This window comes from Ptychodera flava, chromosome 6 (genome assembly GCF_041260155.1).
Source record: "Ptychodera flava strain L36383 chromosome 6, AS_Pfla_20210202, whole genome shotgun sequence".
Taxonomy (NCBI): domain Eukaryota; kingdom Metazoa; phylum Hemichordata; class Enteropneusta; family Ptychoderidae; genus Ptychodera; species Ptychodera flava.
In genome coordinates, this window is record NC_091933.1 from 4,659,237 (window position 1) to 4,681,411 (window position 22,175).

A 22,175-nucleotide genomic window follows, 5' to 3' on the forward strand; every position below is an offset into this window, starting at 1 on the left:
TGGGATGCACTACCTGTCTGCACTGGTTTTTGATTTGTATGTACCGCAAAAAATGGCGAAAAATGGGTAGGGGTAGGGGGTACTATATCCTCCCCTAAATTGAGTAAACTAGCATGAAATAGCACAAACCTTACATTTTTGGAAAGCTCAGATAATGCTCTTTCTGAGGAATACCAACTTTAGCAAATTAATTTGTGTACATAGAATAGGACGACTTTAAAATGAATTTTTTTGACAATTTTGAAATTTTTTACCCAAAATACCATGTAACAATTGTGATTTACTTTTTATTAAGCAAATTTTCACAACTTTTTGTGTTTAAATTATTCATTCCGACATATTAAACAAGAAAAAAGTGTTAACATCAGATATTTAACTATACACTACTTCTCTGGCGTCAATTTTGAATTGCGTGTATCTGTATGGGGTGTGCAAAAGCTAGGGGTAGGGGTACAACATTCTTTCCTTGATGAAGTAAACTGGCTTGAAATGCCATATACCTTATAGTTTTAGAAAGCTGAGATACTGGTCTTTCTAAAATGCATAAGATTTTAGTAAAAAAATATGACGTCATAGAATTGGATAACTTTAAATCGTTTTTTTCTGGTAATTCAGCAATTTTAACAAGAAGAAAATACGATAACTATTGTTTCCTCCCAATGAAGCAAATCAAACAGATTTATGGATGTTATTTACTAATTGCAATGTGCTGAAGGAGAAAATAAATGTCAAAATTGGGTATTTACAATGCATTATCGTCTCTACTCACTAAAATGGCAAGTTTTGCTACATTGGTATATCGTGAATGGGCATTTTATTGTTATGCAATGAAATAATGCACAGCCTTAAAAAGAAGACTTGAAAACGCACACACATAGTCATATTGACATTTTCTCCTTAAAGTAAATAGATTGTTGATGACTGTCTATTTTTATGATTTACTTTTTAATATTTTTTATAAAATAATTTTGATAAGACGTATTTGGAAAATTATCTATGCCTCCTTGTCTTACTTATACAGCAAGCATTACTAACAATCTATTAGGCCGTGGGCTAGAGGGGGCGTCTACGTGCACCTCCCCCCCCCCCCCACCAACCGCACAGGATAACAAACCTGTATTTTTCAGAAGCCTTGGGATCGCTAGAATAAGAAATAGGATTTTAACAGACAAAATATAGGGACTCAATAGCTGTTACGGTCATGTTTTGAAGGGTACCGCAAAATCACGATTTTGTGACCCACACGGATTTTTGTCAAACCTGTCTTCATGTACGTCATCTGCTGAGCTTACTATTTAACGTGACCTGACTTATGGGGTATCATTAGAAAGGTGATTTATTCTTCTTGAAAATGGTATATAGCAATATGCAATATCTTCTATAGTTTTCATGAAATAGGGCCATATTCACCCCATACCCCAAAGTTTATGTCGCAAATTACTGTCAAAACTAATCTAAATTCTACCAATTATTTACCTAGACATAATACAAAGGGCAATGCTGTGTATTAACTTTGTGTTATTTGCTACAAGTACATGTTAGAAACCTGAAATAAACGTTTGACAGAAAAAATATTGGGATCCTGTAGCTGTAACAGTCATATTTTGCAGGGTTCCGCAAAATCACAGTATTACTGAATCACATTCGTTTTTGTTAAACCTGTCTTCTTGTAAGTCTTCTGCTGAGCTTATTTTGAAGATAAAGAAGCATATGTGGTATCATTTGAAAGTTAATTTACTTTTCTTTAAAATGATATATTGCAATATGCAATATCTTCTATAGTTTTCATGAAATGAGACCAAAACTTACCCCATACCCCAAAGTTTTATGTCGCAAGTTACAGTCAAAACTAATGTCAAATTCTACCAATTATTTTCCTAGACACTTTACAAAAGGCAATGCTTTGTATAAAATATATTTTATTTGATACAGGGACATGTCAAAAATATGAGTTAGGCTTTTAACAGACAAAATATTGGGATTGAATGACTGTTACTTGCATGATTTGAAGGGTACCGTGAAGTCAGAGTATTACCGACTCGCATATGATTTTGTTAAATGTGTCGTCTTGTAAGTCATCTGCTGAGCTTACATTTTACCATAACCTAGCTTATAGGCTGCCATTAGAAAGACAATTTATTTGGCTTAAAATGACATATTGCAACATACAATATCTTTTATAGTTTTCATGAAATAGGACCAAACCTTACCCCATACCCCAAAGTTTTATGTCGTAAATTACAGTCAAAACTAGTATTTAATTTTGAAAAATTCTATAAAAAAAAAGACAAACTTTGTATGAAACTTATTTTATTTGTTACAGAGACATTTCCAACTATGAAAGATACTATTAACAGGATAATTATTGCGATTTAATAGCTGTTAGCATCATGGTTTGAAGGATAGCAGGATATGTTGCTGAAACCCGTGAAATTTTATTACACAGGTTTCCATGAAATTTATCTGCCAAGCTTTATTTTGTCCATAACCAAGATTGTAGGGTATCATTACAAACATTTATCACTCTTATTTTTAGCATATCATAAAGTGCATTATCATCTTAAGTTGTAATGAAATAGCAAAACCTCATCACCCCAGCCCTTAGTTTGATTTACAAACTACATCTGTTCTAAAACTTTGCAGTTTGCGAATTTGGGATATGGGGTAAGTTTTGGTCCTATTTCATGAAAAGTATTGAAGATATTGCATATTACAATATGTCGATCGCTTTCTGGCAAAAATTGTCTTTCCAATGATAGCCAATAAGATAGGTTACGGTAAAAAGTAAGCTCAGCAGATGACTTACAAGATGACACATTTAACAAAAACACATACGAGTGGGCAAGACTGTGACTTTACGGTACCCTTCAAAACATGACAGCAGCAACCATTCAATCCCAGTATTTTGTCTGTTAAAAGTCTATCTCATATTGTGACATGTCTCTGTAGCAAATAAAACAGATTTCATACAAATCATTGTCTTTTGTCATATGACTAGGTAAAGTTGGTAGAATTAAAAATCAGTAGTGACAGTAATTGCAATATAAACTAATGGGTATGGGGTAAGTTTTGGTCTTATTTCCTGAACACTAAAGAAGATATTGTATATTACAATATGTTATATCAAAGAAAAAAAAACTTTTTAATGATACCCCAAAAACCAACTTATGTTAAAAAATAAGCTTAGCAGATGACTTACAATAAGACAGGTTAAACAAAAACGTATGCGAGTTGACAATACCATGATTTTGTGGTACCCTTCAAAATATTACTGTTACGGCTACAGCATCACAATATTTTTTCTGTTAAAAGTTCGTTTCAAGTTTCTAACATGAACCTGTAGCATATAAACTATATTTTATACAAATCATTGCCCTTTGTATTATGTCTAGGTAAATAGTTGGCAGAATTTGAGATTAGTTTTGACTGTAATTTGGAACATAAAACTTTGGGGTATGGGGTAATTAGTTGTGGTCCTATTACATGAAAACTGTAAAAGATATTACATATTGCAATATATTATTTTAAAGAAGAGTAAATTAACTTTCTAATGATGCCCAACTTGCCACGTTATGATAAAAAAATAAGCTCAGTAGGCGACTTACAAGAAGACAGGTTTAACGAAATGTATGCAATTGGCAATACTGTGATTTTGCAGTACCATTCAAAATATGACTGTTACTGCTACAGCATCCAGATATTTTTGTGTTAAAAGTTTATTTCAAGTTTCTAATATGTACCTGTATCAAATAAAACAATTTGATACAAAGCATTGCCTTTTGTATAATGTCTAGGTAAATAATTGGTAGAATTTAAGATTAGTTTTGACAGTAATTTACGACATAAAACTTTGGGGTATGGGGTAAGGTTTGGTCCTATTTCATGAAAACTATAGAAGATATTGTATGTTACAATATGTCATTTTAAAGCCAAATAAATTGTCTTTCTAATGGCAGCCTATAAGCTAGATTATGGTAAAATGTAAGCTCAGCAGATGACTTACAAGACGACACATTTAACAAAAACATATGCGAGTCGGTAATACTCTGACTTCACGGTACCCTTCAAATCATGCAAGTAACAGTCATTCAATCCCAATATTTTGTCTGTTAAAAGTCTAACTCATATTTTTGACCTGTTCCTGTACCAAATAAAATATATTTTATACAAAGCATTGCCTTTTGTAAAGTGTCTAGGAAAATAATTGGTAGAATTTGACATTAGTTTTGACTGTAACTTGCGACATAAAACTTTGGGGTATGGGATAAGTTTTGGTCTTATTTTATGAAAACTATAGAAGATATTGCATATTGCAATATATTATTTTAAAGAAAAGTAAATTAACTTTCAAATGATACCACATATGCTTCTTTATCTTCAAAATAAGCTCAGCAGAAGACTTACAAGAAGACAGGTTTAACAAAAACGAATGTGATTCAGTAATACTGTAATTTTGCGGAACCCTTCAAAATATGACTGTTACCGTTACAGGATTCCAATATTTTTTCTGTCAAACGTTTATTTCAGGTTTCTAACATGTACTTGTAGCAAATAACACAAAGTTAATACACAGCATTGCCCTTTGTATTATGTCTAGGTAAATAATTGGTAGAATTTAGATTAATTTTGACAGTAATTTGCGAAATAAACTTTGGGATATGGGGTGAATTATGGCCCTATTTCATGAAAACTATAGAAGATATTGCATATTGCTATATACCATTTTCAAGAAGAATAAATCACCTTTCTAATGATACCCCATAAGTTAGGTCACGTTAAATAGTAAGCTCAGCAGATGACGTACATGAAGACAGGTTTGACAAAAATCCGTGTGGGTCACAAAATCGTGATTTTGCGGTACCCTTCAAAACATGACCGTAACAGCTATTGAGTCCCTATATTTTGTCTGTTAAAATCCTATTTCTTATTCTAGCGATCCCAAGGCTTCTGAAAAATACAGGTTTGTTATCCTGTGCGGTTGGTGGGTGTGCGGAGGTGCACGGAGGTGCACGTAGACGCCCCCTCTAGCCCACGGCCTAATAGATTGTTAGTAATGCTTGCTGTATAAGTACGACAAGGAGGCATAGATAATTTTCCAAATACGTCTTATCAAAATTATTTTATAAAAAAATATTTAAAAAGTAAATCATAAAAATAGACAGTCATCAACAATCTATTTACTTTAAGGAGAAAATGTCAATATGACTATGTGTGTGCGTTTTCAAGTCTTCTTTTTAAGGCTGTGCATTATTTCATTGCATAACAATAAAATGCCCATTCACGATATACCAATGTAGCAAAACTTGCCATTTTAGTGAGTAGAGACGATAATGCATTGTAAATACCCAATTTTAACATTTATTTTCTTCTTCAGCACATTGCAATTAGTAAATAACATCCATAAATCTGTTTGATTTGCTTCATTGGGAGGAAACAATAGTTATCGTATTTTCTTCTGGTTAAAATTGCTGAATTACCAGAAAAAAACGATTTAAAGTTATCCAATTCTATGACGTCATATTTTTTTACTAAAATCTTATGCATTTTAGAAAGACCAGTATCTCAGCTTTTTAAAACCATAAGGTATATGGCATTTCAAGCCAGTTTACTTCATCATGGAAAGAATGTTGTACCCCTACCCCTAGCTTTTGCACACCCCATACAGATACACGCAATTCAAAATTGACACCAGAGAAGTAGTGTATAGTTAAATATCTGATGTTAACACTTTTTTTCTTGTTTAATATGTCGGAATGAATAATTTAAACACAAAAAGTTGTGAAAATTTTGCTTAATAAAAAGTAAATCACAATTGTTACATGGTATTTTGGGTAAAAAATTTCAAAATTGTCAAAAAAATTCATTTTAAAGTCGTCCTATTCTATGTACACAAATTAATTTTGCTAAAGTTGGTATTCCTCAGAAAGAGCATTATCTGAGCTTTCCAAAAATGTAAGGTTTGTGCTATTTCATGCTAGTTTACTCAATTTAGGGGAGGATATAGTACCCCCTACCCCTACCCATTTTTGCCATTTTTTGCGGTACATACAAATCAAAAACCAGTGCAGACAGGTAGTGCATCCCAAAATATCCAATGTTAACATCTTTTTTCTAGTTCAGCAGATCCCAAGAACAAAAAACTACCCATGTAGTAGGTTTATGGGGGGGGGGGGGTGCACGGTGGGCCCCTCCAGCCCACGGACTAACATAGTTTTCAAACGTAGGGTAGGCACAGATTTTTTTTTCCAAATATTTTTATTTTCAGTTTTATATACACATTTTTCAGGGGTTCAGGGCGTCAATTTTGTTCGGCCTAATGTATGAATATAATTTACATAGTATATGAACATGATTACATAATACATTGAAAAATGATTGTTTCAGCCTAATACGTTAACTTTTATGAGTTTTACACAGGCTCAAGGATAATCTGTATTAAGGACAAAAGGATTACTGATGGCTATGCCGGTGAAAGGCTATCACAATCTGGTATGGTTACGTGACCATTGTATTCAAAGTTAATGTGACATATGTAACAAGGAATGTACAATTGAATAGCTGAATAAAAGGACATCAAACAGACCAGTGAAAGTATTCAAAAGCTGATGTACACTGAATATCTGATGGTATTGTTCTTCATGCTTTCACTAGCCATTTGAAAGGTGTCTGGACTGGGTAAAATTGTTTTGCCATTGACTCATCGAACAAAGAATTTTAAGTCATTGACCAACCATTCCTCTTTTCTGGAGAATGTTTCTGACTGCACCGATGAAACAGACGTCATTGATACAAAGTTTGGGGATGAAAACAGTACAACGTGTATCAAAACTAAAAGTTCACAATATAAACAAACAAGACTACCATCAGACCTCTGCAGAACAAAAGATCTTGTCTCAACAAACAAATTCTACCGGTATATACCCTATGTGGGTACCAGCTGATCCCAAACTAGCCCTGCGTATAGGTCTGTATGTTCCCGGCGTTATATGGCCTCCATCACAGCCCTGCAACGGTCTATGGAGATAACTGGGGACTCTGCGGTCCGCATCTGGAGCGCAATGAAAAAACGGTCTTTTTGGCCGAAATTCTGCTCTATCGGGGCAAAATCCTTTCCCTGCCTACCTTTACCTCCTAACCGACCCCAGAAAAGATGCGATTGACTTCTACATGTCCAAAACCGCTCTTTTTCTGAAACATAACGTACTCGACAAGTTGTTTACCCATGGAGATTGCCATTTTGAATCTCGCCAGTTATCTCTATGGACCATTGCAGGGCTGTGGTGGAGGCCGTATAACGCCGGGAACACACAGACCTGTACGCAGGGCTAATCCCAAACCTCCTCCCACACTCTTCCTGCACAATCCCATATCACGCTAACTCTCAAAATGAAAGGAAGCTGTATATCATCATATGTCATGTTTAATTTGCTTTCTTTCTATAGCTTTACAGTCTTCACCACCCACACCACTTTATGGCACAGTCTTTGAAAAGACATAATCTTTGATTTGACATTGTGAAAGCTTGAAAGCAGGACTGCTACGTCAGAACTCTTGTACGGCAACACTCTTATTAACACACACTCAGGCCCATTTTGAAGTTTGATGATATATTTTTAAGTTTATCTTATCTTTCACTATAGACTGTCATCCAATGCAGATAAAGACACAGATGAATGCCATTGTCACTGTATTCAATTTTGTGTTGCAAAAACAGATAAACTGACCAGATACAAATTAAGATAAATGTTTGATATTTTTTTTAGGCCATTTACAAAAGCTATGTTCACACTACAAATTATTACATATTGTTTATGCTTTTTATAGCCTCAATATAACAAAGGAATTTTCCTCAGTGTCCATAACATTTGTAAAAAAAATGTGGAGTACCTTTTTTAAAACAACACAAGCTACTTTTTTGGCCTCGTTTTTGCCTTGGTTGAATTATGCAGTTCACTGTGACTTTACTGCCAGAAAAATGGAAAATTTGCCGCATGAAATATCATATTTCCTAATATTCTCAGTACCTTCGTATATTTTGTTTCCAGGCTTCACAACTGCTCAAAAATTGATTATAAATGACACTTAATTTCCAAAAGTTTGTTTCAACACAGCAGCCTTGTCTGTCTCTCCAGATGTTACCATTCACAGAAGTCTCAGCTAACAATCCATACCTCCATTTCACAGCATTAAATGAATTCTAATACAAAATAGAGCCTGGTCAAATGCTACAACAACCATGGTTTACTTTGCTAATGACCGAGTAAACAGCTTAGATAATATCATCGATGCTAGAGAAACTGGTTTCCCAATACAATGACTGTGGATAGGTAATATGAAATGTTAAGTCTGGTATGTAGCTTGCCACAGGATACTCTGGAGACTTGACGGTCATGGTTTATTTTGTTGTCTGTGACAACATAGTAAAGAGGAATAATGCTACTAACTATTTTTGTCATTATTGTCTCCATTTTTTACTAGCTTTAAGCATCATATAGGACCATTGTCATTATAGTTCGGGCATATATACCTTATATTCACTGGCTGTTCAAATATTCAAATATCCAAAACAGTAGGTCTAATAAATACATTAAATTAGTCCAAGTTCTCCAGAAAAGTAAAAGTATGATATGTCTAATTTGAATCACGGGTTAATTCTCACATAACTTTAAAATATATCTGACTTCTGAGAACAATGCCCACAAATTTCAAGGCTCTTTTGTCGATGGAAAATCAGGACAACAATCGCGCACTATAAGCTTAGAACTTGGCAGTACACACGCTCTCAACGCAATTAAATATGAGACTGCGTTGGCGTAGCCAGAAAGAGGTGCGAGGAGGGGTGATTCCAGAGGTTCACATTGAAGCCAGGAAAATAAATAAACAGGAATCGCGTACGCCAGGAAATTCATGAACCCGAACAGCGAACAGACAAACTCGCCGAACAAATCGTTCGGTGTTCGTGGAGTAGATGAATACAAACGTGAACAAAAAGTAGTCAAGAACATGTTCGATTTTGACTCAACATGAACATACATCATTGCGACCGTGTTCTATTGTTACTGGTATATGTACGTATAGCTTTGCTCCATTCATCGTATCGGCGAGGCGAACGCCTCAGTGGAACGCTGTTGGGATATCCCCCTTCATTTTTGTTTCCACGCAATTTTAGAGCACGTAGCGATAATTACATGTAAAGCTCCGAAGAATGCTTCAACCGATTGTAAAAATCAGTGTTTACAAGGCTCGTTGAGAACCTATGACAGATATTCGAAACTATGCCGACAGGGATTGGTGTTCCCTCTATTGAGTTTTGATTGATAGATAATTTTCATTCATACAAACCACTGGCCATCGTAACTCTCACCTCGTTTGTTTTGCGATTTTCCGGACAGCAAAGTGGAGGGTTTCTTCGTGAACGGCAGAGCCACGCCGAAAAATCCAGCCATCCAATCAAGCCGTCACTTGTACGGCGTCGTCTTCAAACGATCGCGATCGTGATCGTAACCGATCGCGCCGTCGACACTCCGATGGATAGGCTATTTCCAATCCGTGGGAAAGGTTGCAAAGTAGTCGATGTTATCGAACGATATCAAATCGCAGCTCTGGGAAGAGCCACCACAAATATTCAAAGAAGTGTGAAAAGGCTCAGGAATGCTCTGTAAGGCATCGGAAAATACGGCGCTGGCAAGCTAAGCCGTCGGTCGGAGAAGCAAAGCACGGCGGCGTGAGTGAGTGCGGCCTCCCTGTTCAGTCCTCGTGGGCGACAGCACACAAGTACAAGCAGTGATGACAGTGGAGACGGCGGTGATTTGCAGTCTCCTGCTTTCATTCACCCACGTCACTTAGCAACCAGAAGAGTTTCTCAACGGAGCGCATTAGTGAGGATAACCATGGTAAATTATTAAATAGGTTTGTGACGTAGTGGTTGTCGCAACCGTCAACGGTAATGAGCATGAAGACTGCATGAACGGCACTAGTGAAATTCTCAGTGATATAAAAGGGGGCGCTTACGTGCGTCACAGCGTTTCCTGGTTTCTGTGATATTTTTTCCACCTGAATGTAATGTATGCAAAGCACACAAAGGAGATTGCATTCGATTTCCTGAATCGGAGGCCCTAGTGATTACCATGGTCGTTTGGCGATCACAAGCAACGGCGGTGGACGAATGCGCAAGGACTGATTCCGGTTGTTTTTTCAGTAAAACAATCGCATACGAGTAAATCAGAACAACGTGGAAAACTTATCGATATCTGGTCGGACGTCGTCTCTTATAACTCTCACCGATAACTAAGATGATGGGGCCGGGTTTACATGCATGCAGACGAATACCGATGAGAAACACGTCCAAGGGTAACGATGCACCGGTTAGAATCGAATGCGACTACTGTTCTGCGATATTTGGGTACATATGTAGGCCTTGGTGCTGAACACCGCATATGCCACGATGTTAATTGAATTGAAGCATGCTATGCCGTTGGGAAGCAGTGCGTCTCGTACCACTGCCGGAATGTTTTCGCGGTTGTGGTCGGAAGACCGGCGCGGTGTAACGACAGAGTCACTCGGTTGGAGAGACTTACATGTAAACCAAGATTTCGTCTCATTTTTCCAAGCACGAGAGATGTATCTCTGGAAGTCGTAACATTGACGGACCAAAGAGCCTACTCGGAATCACAGATCAGGTATGTACACTAAATTAGATAATTGAACGGTTTCGTCTTACTCTACCTTTGAACTTTCCTTTCACTTTTCTTTAGTTAAAATACTTGAAGTAATTCTGTTCAGTAGCATTAATAACATTTTAAATTGCTTCATCATACGAAAACATCACGCACGCGGAGCCATTACACGAAAGTTAGTTTTGCATTCAATCGTGCAAAGGAACAACTCAGTAGGCACGTTGCACTCTTAGGGTTTCGTCAGATTTGATGTAGCGAGTAAATGCAAGTCGTTTGTCTCCAGTTGTTGACGTATGACAGCTTTTTTCAATTGTCATTATGAGAGGCAATTGGGTCTATATTAGATCATCGGCGATCGACCGTGCTCACTACGCACTATGAATTTTCTCCTTGTGAAATTAGTCCCCGGGGGTAACCCCCATAAGAAGGTGTACGGGAATGTGCCGTTCGAATGGGTCACTTTTTTCACGAAAAAATTCCGAAACATGGGTCAGTTTTTCATCCGGCAAACCCTAGCTTGCGTTGATAACATAGCAAATGTCACTACTTTAGGAAAACCTTCACATGCAACAGACAGTCACCAATATTATTATATTGGTAGCTCTGCAAGGCAGGGCTGTGTGTGTTACCGGCGTTATACGGCCTATACGCCGGTAACACATAGCCCTGCTATGCAGAGCTAGGCTGAGTGTTACCTGCGTTGTACGGCCTCCCACCACGGGAGGCCGTATAACGCCGGTAACACACAGCCCTGCCATGCAGAGCTACAATATTGGGTGCATAAACGGTAGAAGATGCAGCGTGCTCGAGTTTCTACCGTTAACATTTAATTTAGAGCAGAATTTAATTTAATTTAGAGCTCTGAGTAATATGCATCGATAGTTTCCAGATTGTTTACGGGGGCCTACGTATTTTAACGAGGGTTATTTAAAATGAATCACACACTCAAGAGGGCGCTATCTCATAAGTTTATCACCTGTACAGTAAAATTTACGATTGATACGCCATAAATTTTAAAGTGTGACCTTTCAGATCGAAAATTTTCAATTTCCTATACTTGCAATATCTGTCAATCAACGTAAAAGATATCAAACTGCTAATACATAATAAATATTGCACACAAAATGAATGCAAAATGGAAATGATTACACCACGTGTTTGTATTCCAATATTCTTTGCCCTTCATCAATATGCTTTGCTGCTGTTGATCAACTTGTCCACTGGTTTACTAATATACAGGTAACAATTACTTTGGTTGAAAAACATCTTGCAACTTTTCAAACTATCAAAATACAAAATAAATTCAATTCAATTTCATCTTCATCCTGACAGCAAATTGTCATGGATTCATGTTGCCATTTGAAATAGACTTGACGTTATCTTGAAAGATCAGCAACAGAAACGAGTTCCAAAAAAATATACCATAGAAGATAGCATTTCTGAACTGGCTAGAGCCACCAGGCAATGTATTCGCTACTGTGCTGATAGAGGGCGCTATGTAAGCCCCACTTCTGGTTGAGCTCCCACCTTGCTTAATCATAGACCCTAAAAACGGAGGGTCTATGCTTTAATAGGGACTATCTCAGATCGTCGCATAAGTTCAAGAATCGAAATTCAATTCCTTTGTTTTAATAGATCATACCCCCCCCCCCCTCAAACGAAAGTTCAAAAGTTCGAAATGTTGGTGTCTGCCTGAGAGTCGAATGTTGCATTTTGCTATAGCTACTGAAGAATGCGTCAAGTAGTAGATCAAATTTGAGTACTAATGGGGCATATGAAGAAAGAGGAAAACTTTTTGAAAGTGGTTGGAATGAACACCTGCATAGAAGTGTCATTTTATTTTACTCCAATTCTTTTGCATCTCATGACTTTCCTTTTCTCCTTGTTCCTTTTCCTTCTTGCCATAGTCAGTCACCTATTTTTTTCAGCTTTCCAGCTTCAAACTTGTATACCCTTTTCCAATCTTCCTGTGGATTTCTGTGCTTTTTTTCAGTTGTTGACAAGTCCCCTTGGTGTAAAAACATAGGTAGACTTCCACAAACTTGATGGTGCTTTTCAAAGAATTGCTTCAAGCCAGCAACTGGTTTACCAAATCATGAGTCATTTGTCCTTCTATATGGGGTGTTTTTTGACATTTTTTAACTGAGAATTATGAATCTTGTGAAGACTTCTGTATTCAGTGCTGCTTTGTCAACACAGTGAGAGTGATATGACCAGGCGTGGCTTGAGCAAGCAGACGCTTAAAGCACATTTAAAAAGATACTTTTTATCCTCAGAATTTGATGAATGAAAGGTTTAGGATACGACATTAATGTGTTTGGGACACGAAGGAATTGGAAACAGTTATTGTACAACTTGTTGGCATAACTATGTAATTTTTGTCTATTTTTACATACAAAGAACTTGTGATCACAAAATAAACGTGTGAAGGTGAGGTTAACTAATTGAATGGAGGTCAAACCCCCTCCCCGTAAATGAATGAATTTCGCTGTTTGAACTTATGCGACAAGCTGAGATGGTCCTGTAAGGTCAGAGCCTTTGTTGAAATAGGGCCTCACTGTAAAACAAATGAATGAGCAATACAGTTACAGTTCAAAATTATGAGCATGGGAAATCTCTAATTATTGGTATGGTTTATTGCGTAATTATCCATGATGTAATAATTGCATATAAAATTGCTTGCTAAGAACTGCATATATTGAAAAAACGATACAATTTACGGGTGCTTGCTCAAAGTTTAAAACTGCTTCTCTGAGACAAATGTTTTTCCTACACTATCCACAGATCCACTATTTCTCCCCTACTGTTCTTCAGAGATAGAGAACTTACCATTGGACGTAGAGGGCGCTATTCATAATATCGCAGCCAAACCCTTGATTCCTGCAGAACTTGTGCACACAGCTTTACCTAGGATTTCTCCCTTTAGTTTATTCTCCATTGGTGTGATGTCTACATCCTTCAATTTTTTTTGTCTACAGGGTATAATCTCCTTACACAAAAAATCTAAAATAATTCCTCCTATAAACTGAAATTGCCGAAGCAGAAAGGTTGAAAAAATCTAGCTGATATGTCCCAATTTCCAAAAAAAATTCCCAACAGAATTGATAATTGCATCTAAAAGTGTCTTTGATCCATGTAGTAATGACATGTATTGGACGCTGATATTACTTGCAATGTGTACTGAGATGAAAATTCATGTTTCTTTTCATGACTAACGGAACATGTCCTGTAATGTCATCCATGATAGCAAATTTTCTGTCATATTTCATTCTATCAAACTTACAGAATAATCCAAGAAATAGCCAAGGAATGAAAGTTGTATCCAGACAATCTTCCCACACAGTATCACTTTGGTTGTAATTTTTCATCTTCACTGATAATGTTGGAAATTCATGTAAAGTGAAATTTTAAGCAGACGACAAAAACCTGATTGTGTGCCAATCACGTAATGTGAGAGAACCACTCATTATCCACAGTCTCACGAGACTCTTCAGTTCTCCTATCATCAATTTCTGTCACCTGAACATATCATCTCACATATAACACAAATGATATCACCTTTAAATGACTCTTAGATATTCCCTTGCCTTTAGTGTTGACATAATAATCCATTGTGTATCTGTTGTTAAAATTCAGAGTACATGTAGGTTTTTACCTATCTACAAATATTACCCACACATATTAACTTGCCAGTAACCTTCAGGAATATTTATTCTACAATGGCTGAAGTACAATGGAACACAAGCACAAATACATTATCAGTATCACAAATACCATATACCATCTGTGTTTGTCAGTACTTGTAATGATATCAAAATGATAATAATTGATACTCATTTCCTCAAACATGTTATCAAAATGTTATAAAAGGCAAACCCTATACAACTTAACATTTTTCTGCCTTTATTGAGATAGTTTGCAACTTATTTGCTTGATACAAAAGGACAATTTTGGGAATGCATGATTATCTGATATTAGTAAAAGCCTAATCCTTATGAAAACTTACTTCTTTTTTGTGATACGGCCTGCAAAATGGCCGTCAATACATCTTGATTTTTTTGTAGTTTTGCCAGACGTCTTTCCCTTCTCTTCAGCTGCTTGACAAGACGAGCTGAGAACATTGCAATCTCTCGTTGTAGGTCTCTCTTCATTTCACGTAGTTCATCGACACCTTGTTGTAAAAGATTGATAAACAGCAACAGTAATTAGTAAAACTATTCTTAACCAATAGATGTGCTGTAATAGTTACATGAGTATGACTGTAAGAATTTGCCACAATGTATTTGGAATGTATCCAAACTGTCAATAGTATGTGAACGATATACAGTTAAATTTTAAATTCTTTAAGTCAAGCAATATTCAAATTTCTCTTAACATCTTCTAAAAAGAACTATGTGTCTGTATCGCAGTTCACTTGAACTCCAATTAAATAATTAATTTCAAAATCACCAGTGTAGGTGCATGGATCAGTCCTGTCTCAATCTATTGATACATGTACCATCAGAAAATTCAGAGGAAATCTCACTTACTGAGAGGGATTAAAGATTTTAAGTTTGTTTAAATAATTGGCTGTTGATATGATGATTGCACATGATGTTGGTTATGCATTCTGTCTTTGTTGCAGATTCTGTGTGTTTGTATATGTAGTACACAACTAAGCCATGAAAGATTTGTTGTGTTGTATTCATGCAACAAGTCTGATGGAAATGTATAAAATTTAGGTAGAGTATAAACCATGGTTTACTACCAATCTGAATTTAACCGTGTCACACCAATTTCTCCTAATATAGTTTTGTCTTGGCCAAAGAAGACAATAGGCTTGGTCTACACTTTGGCAGTGATGGGGGAGGGAGGGGGGTATTTAGACATTGCAGAGAAGATAGCCTTTGGTAGACTCATATAGCGGCAGAATTGTGCAATCTACTTATATATGCAAATTGTTGTTAAAAATTGATATGACTGTGAACCTGAGCATCTGTTGACGGTGTTTCTAAATTTAACAACCTACGTAATACAATAAGAAAATATTCACATTGGTATGGGTATTGGTATTAAATCATAAAAAAAAGTACTGGGGATATTCTTGGGGTTTTGACAGGTATGACTGTATGGTGTCTATGTCAAACCTATCTGTCATAAATTAAGGGCATGCATATTCCACTATTTACGTTGTATCGTTGGATATATATATATATATATATATATGTTTAATTTCTATGACAGATGTAATTTATTCAACTGGCGGCTGCATGGACGATGGCACACACAAAATCTATTTTTAGACGCACAAGTAAAATTGATATATTTTTAAATTTTAATACATCCGCCTGCACATTAGTCATTTGATTCTCTGTTATCAAAGATGGTGACAATCATTCATGGAATGCCAAGAATATGTTCTCTTCAAAAAAGTGATGGTTCTTTTCCTGTATAGGTTACTGTAATTTTTCAAGTGAAATAACAGACATCGAGAGTAAAAGGCTGTATGGTAGACATATAAATAATTTTTTTTTATACGTAATGAAATAAATGACCTGAAACAAAACAAACTGCTAGAGTCTTTGTCAGTAGAGGGTTGAGTTTAGCAGATGTGTTTTGTAGATTTGTAAATGAAGGTGACCCAAAGTTGAAAGGTCAATGCTACAGAACATATTTCATTACCAGCACAGCATCAGGGATGACCTAGATTAGTGATGTTCTGATGTACATTTCCAAATGAAGAGACAAAATCATCAATCTGATTCCCTGAATACTTTAAGGTGACAGCAAATGCTCTCAGCATTCAGTAAAGGATATAAGATATTACGGAACAAACACAACATGTAGGTTATAACTATGTTTGAGGACAAGAAATTTCTGGATGTTTCAGAGTGGGATGATAGTAAATGCATGTAATTCCACGTCACTTGATAGCTCTCATTTGACATAATTCACTGTCTAACATGGCAGCGTATTTTAGACACGGCAAGGTATTTGGTCTCTGTTTGACCACTCCCAGCACTATCAAGTGTACACTGCTGGTGACCATGGCAACCCCAGACAGAAACGGAACCACTACATGTATTCCTGTCGATGTGGCAAAAACTATTAAAAGGTACTCATTTTTCAAATCAGAATGGTAGGATGTTGACAAGGTGCACTATATAAAAACATACAGCATTATATTTCTCATCTTATGTATAAGACATGCACGGTACCTTTACACTGCAATAAGCATTATTCATTCTAATGTTGAATTCTAGTGTAATTCAGCAATGTACATCACCTTCATCTACATGTACAGTCAAACAAATTTATCTTTTTTTCATACAGACCAGATGGGACTTTTTTGGCAACATATGCAGTAACCTTTAGGTCTTGGGGTCATCATCTGACACTACATGTATGGACTAACATGTCTGTTTCTGTCCAAAATATTTTAATGTACATACACCTGTGACAGTCCACAATGCCATACTGTACATGTATATCTGCTGTATAAATGTACATTTCATGCAGTGACATGTACTGGTAAATTGCAAGTGAAAGTGTGTGTACATGTGTAATCACTGGTGACATGCTCAGTACACAAAACATGTACATGTATTAGTCGTAGATGTGAAAAGGGCATCTAAATGTCAGATAATGTAGCTTGTGTACTGTACTGTTTAGGCAGAGAAATGGAAGCACTACAATCGTTTGGCATGTTTACTTTGTCGAAATATTTGCCCTAAAATTACATGTACGGTATGACTCATGTTAGGCTTTCATAAAGTCCCATTTAAATTTCACATACTCAACACTGATGAAGCAAAATTTCTTTGACAAAAAATTAAATATTTCCCTCACAAGATGCATATAGATTAAGTCTATTTTTGAAGATACTCTTCATTAATAGTTAAGCTGTAGTTAAAGCACCCCAAGCTAAAACTTTTGATTTCACACCATATTTTTTACTTTTCTAGAGAAAAATATATGCTTGGGTTTAACAGTCTGAGAATGTTTTTCTGGTGTTGCTGGTCCTATGCTGGGTGAGGACTGGTTCTATGCGGGGTGAGGACTGGTCAAAGTAGATAAGATGCCTTAATTTAGCAAAGAAAAGCAATTTCTCTGAAATCTGTTACGGCAATACATGCATTAATGTCTGTTAAATAAATTGACATATTAAACAGGCTAAATTTCATAAAAATATGTTGTATATAGGCACTGTTTACAGAATGTCATGCCTTGCTAGCTGGTGGCATCGATGTGAGTGTAAGAAGTAATATACTTGCAGAAAAGCCTAGGCTTGGCAAACCCACAGGTGCACAAGTTATATATACATGTATGCCTGAGCTAGACCACAGTTTGCAGATTGTATAATGAAAGAATCAAAAAGTTCATACACGGATGAGGGAAGAGCAAAGATGCTACCAAAAATATGATCTTCATTGACTCAGAGATATAAACATGCATAATGTATTAAAGCTCCATAAGCTGTATCTTTTGGCTATTTTTTCAGAACTTTGTTTTGTGGTTTCCCTACACTTTCTGTGTTGAATCCCTAAACTTTAGTTTAATGACAAGTATTTAGTATATCAACACAAGCTATATGAGTACAATCTTCATTGGTATTGTTGAAAATTGCATTCAAGTCCAGACTAGAATTCATTTGTAAACAATGAACAATGATCACTACACACATACAAGCTGTGTTGACAAAAATAGTACTCGAAATTTCAACATTAGGGATTAGGGTCAGACACGGTAGTTGACATACAGAAGCAGAATACTGAAAAACTTGCCACAAGTTACAGCTTATGTCCCTTTAAAGCACTTTGGTACTGGTGGCTTTACACATAATTCATATTTCAACAAAGTCTGCTTCTACTAACTGTGTGATTTTATTTGAAACTCTTCTGCCTTGTATGAAGTTCCTCATTAATTTCTTTTTTAATCCAAGTGCATGATGGGAATGCATCGGAATATCCAACTTTAACAACTGTGGTAGCAGCTGCAGTTTATTTTAATGGTGTGCCTTTCATTTTAGACAGAATATGATGAGCCTGGCAGCTTTCTGTCAGATACATGTATGATATTCTGTGTACATGTTGGTAAGAGGTTGGTAATACAGCTAGCTTAGCCTTTATCACTTCACTGCTAGAGACAAGGGATTTCCTGATTAAACAAAAACACAACTTTTATTTGCTTATGGAATGGTGGACAGAATTAGTCAAGGTAATTTATCTTTGGATGTCAGTGGGGCAATAATTCATTCCCATCAATGACATCTTTTTGTAATATATCATACGCACATGTAACATGTGTGTCGTTTATGTTTTCGACAAAAATTGCATCAGTGGTTGTGGAAAACATTTATTATAACAATACAAAAGATGACACGTTACATTTACAACATCTGTTTGTCTCCTGGGCTTAGAATATTTGGACAGAAGCATTATCCATGATAAATGATCAAACATAGGTTTCGCAGTATGCTGATAATTCAAATTGGGGAATGAGCAAAGATGGAGATAGTGAACAGCTGGAGAACAGATAGGAGTCAGGAAAAGAGAGAGAGTTTGAGAGATGCAAGGTTAGATTGAAATACATGTACGGATGGAGTAATCATACTAGATCCTCAGTGAGGGAAGGTTTACCACTTCAAGCAGGGTGGATGTTAGGAAAAGAAGCAGGCTGGATGGTTACAGAGGTTTAAACTGATGTTGGGAAACATGTAGAGTTAGTGAATAGTGAACATTAGAATAATGATAGGTGAAATGTTTTGGAAATAGTTATTATATATGATTGGCGTGGCTTACAATTTACCCTAAATTGGTCTTTACTAATACATGTGTACAACAATTCCAGCACTAGATACAATGCAGCAGAATTAATGATATTATGCAAATCAGTAGCATCAATAACGGAGTGTGTTCTTCAGCCTCACTTGATAAACTGATGCTACCATGTTGCCATGGTGAGAATTGTCAAAAGAGCACCTTGAGTTTCATCAATGCAGTTGATTATTCAGTTCCATCTTCCTAGCTAATACATGTAATATACCTGGTATTTTGCCACAGAAATACATGTATATGCAGTATGTACTTGATAAGATGGGGTGGGTGAATGAATTAAACCACTGCTACATTTGTAAAGTGGGGAAAATTAGGGCAAAAATGAATATTTTATAGGATGACCCACAAGAAAAAAAGTAAATTATTGACAAGATTACCCTAGATAGAGAAAATTCTTAGGATTAAAATGGGTCAGATATGAAAGTTAATTTCTTCATACGGCAGATTGAGAATTTTCAGGATTGGCTAAGATGTGAAAGCTGAATAAAAGACAAGATAATAGGCTACTATAGGGAGAGTTTACCACTTGTATTCAATTCTTGATTAGCGATAGGAAAAATAAATACTTGAAACAACCGGCTGTATTCCGTAAAGTCAAAGGATGGGCAATTGAGACGGGGAAATTTGATTAATAGACACCAATGGCCTGGACTGGGAAATTTGAAATTGTTGATCATATGATGGGAAGAGAGGGAGTACATGTATGTATTTATAATATCACTGAATCTCACAGATAGCGTAGTTGAATGCAGAGATGCATGTAATACAAGGCAAGGAAGATGCCTGTAGTCATTTCACTACAAACTTTACATACACAATTACAGTACACAGCAAAACTTGTTTTCAATTAAAGATCCATTAGCTGTAACTTTGGTCATTTTTTTTATTTTGTTTGTTCTGTGTATCATCTGCAGTTTCTGGTTTGAATCCCTGAACCATGGAGAAATTCCTAATATTTAGCTCATAAATATACCCTATATGAGTATAATCTGCATTGTTATTGTTTAAATTTTGTATTCAGGTCCGGACTAGAATACATTTGTCAACAATAACAATGGTCATTTCACATACACAGGCTGTGTTGGCAAGCAGGACACCGGGCATTGGTCATGATGATCAGATTATAGTAAAATTCTGTAGTTGATACATTGAAACAGAGTAGTGAAAATTAGTCAAAAGTTACAGCCAATGTCCCTATAAGTCCTGCTTTGGACTTGTTTTGGGCACATCTTAGATTAGCCTATAAAAGAAGCCTAAAACAAGCCCAAAACAGGAAATCATAAATTCATGTAATTCAGTGGCAATGATAGTTATCACCTTTAGACTCAATGGCCCCAGACAAGGAGAGAATGAGACATGCAGACTTTGCTGTCAAGCTGGGCAAGCTTTGGGCTTGCTTTAAGGCTAGCCTAAAACAAGCTTAAGACTAGTCTTTGGCTTGTTTTGGCCAAGCCTTAGACAAGCCTTTCTGAATGGAAGTTTTGCAGTGTACTGTACCTTAATTTGTTTACTATGGTACCAGTATTAGTACAGTAGCTCATTCGTTATACAGAAGATCCACAAAAAGTTGATTTATTGATGTTTGGTATCAGGTGTTTGTCCATTTTTATCTGGCTCAAGTGACATGTTAGTTCAACAATATTTCAATCAAAGGTTAAATCTCCTTTTTCAACCAATTAACCGTTTCAGGCCTGACTTTCTGGTAACTTACCAGAGCAACCCCTATATAGGGGTTTAGGCCTGAAACGGTTAGAGTTTTTTAGGAAACAAGCACATGATAGCAAATATTCTTCCTGTAATCTTTTTATTTTTTTACTTTGTAAAGAATACCCTATAAATGTCATATGGTCCACGTCACACTCACATGTCATACCTCAATGAGTCCTTCACATATCCAGTTGACTATGGAATGGTTATTTTGTACATCTTACATCAATACCCAACACCACAACTTGGAAAATATTAATGAAACTATCATAACTCCATATGATACATATGAATTGATCTGAGGTACATGTACATGTATGTCTGTAATGATCTGCTTAAAACAAGGCACATTTTCTGACTTTGTGTATTTCTTTTTCTGTTAGCATCATGTCTTCGATATGAATCATAAACTATGGCAGAATGGCACTCGCAGCTGACAGATATCAGGACTGCTAATACCTTACAAGTCTGTTCTGGTCTATAGCTTGTGGGAACTCATTCTGAAACTTATAGTAAAAACTTTCAAGTTTTCAAGATCTTGTTTTTTGTGAAAATCCAAACCTTGACATTATGTTAAACACTTTAATAATAGCACAAATGTTAGCTATTGTGAATTTCAAATATCAGTAAACCTGAGATAATTTGCTTCTCCAATTCATTATTGATTTGCACTCTGACGTTCAAAGTTCATTCTTGATTAAGATATAGTGTATTTTTGAAGTTAAGCTGAGGAAAGTATCGGCAAGAGTCTAAAAATTTTGTTTTCAAGATTGTTATCACCTTTCTTTCATAAGTTATACCAGTAGTCACCATTTTCCAGGATTCTGTACTAAAGTAGCCACTGCCATTTTCACATGTGTAGGTCCAGTTCCACATTGGAATGAACCAAACTGTGATGATAAAAGGGGTGAGATTGCCTTACAAACAAAGCCTTAGACAGACACAATGCCTCATTGCCGTCATGGTCTGTATGATA

The 22,175-nt window shown here is 36.1% G+C and overlaps 1 protein-coding gene across 1 annotated transcript in view; it reads right to left on the bottom strand.

Annotated features, from left to right (window-relative positions):
* Nucleotides 1-22,175, bottom strand: part of LOC139134651 (TBC1 domain family member 30-like) — an 85,930-nt gene that overhangs the window by 50,653 nt on the left and 13,102 nt on the right. The window contains 1 exon segment of the mRNA XM_070701608.1: nt 14,683-14,847. Coding sequence (XP_070557709.1) covers nt 14,683-14,847 — 165 coding nt within the window.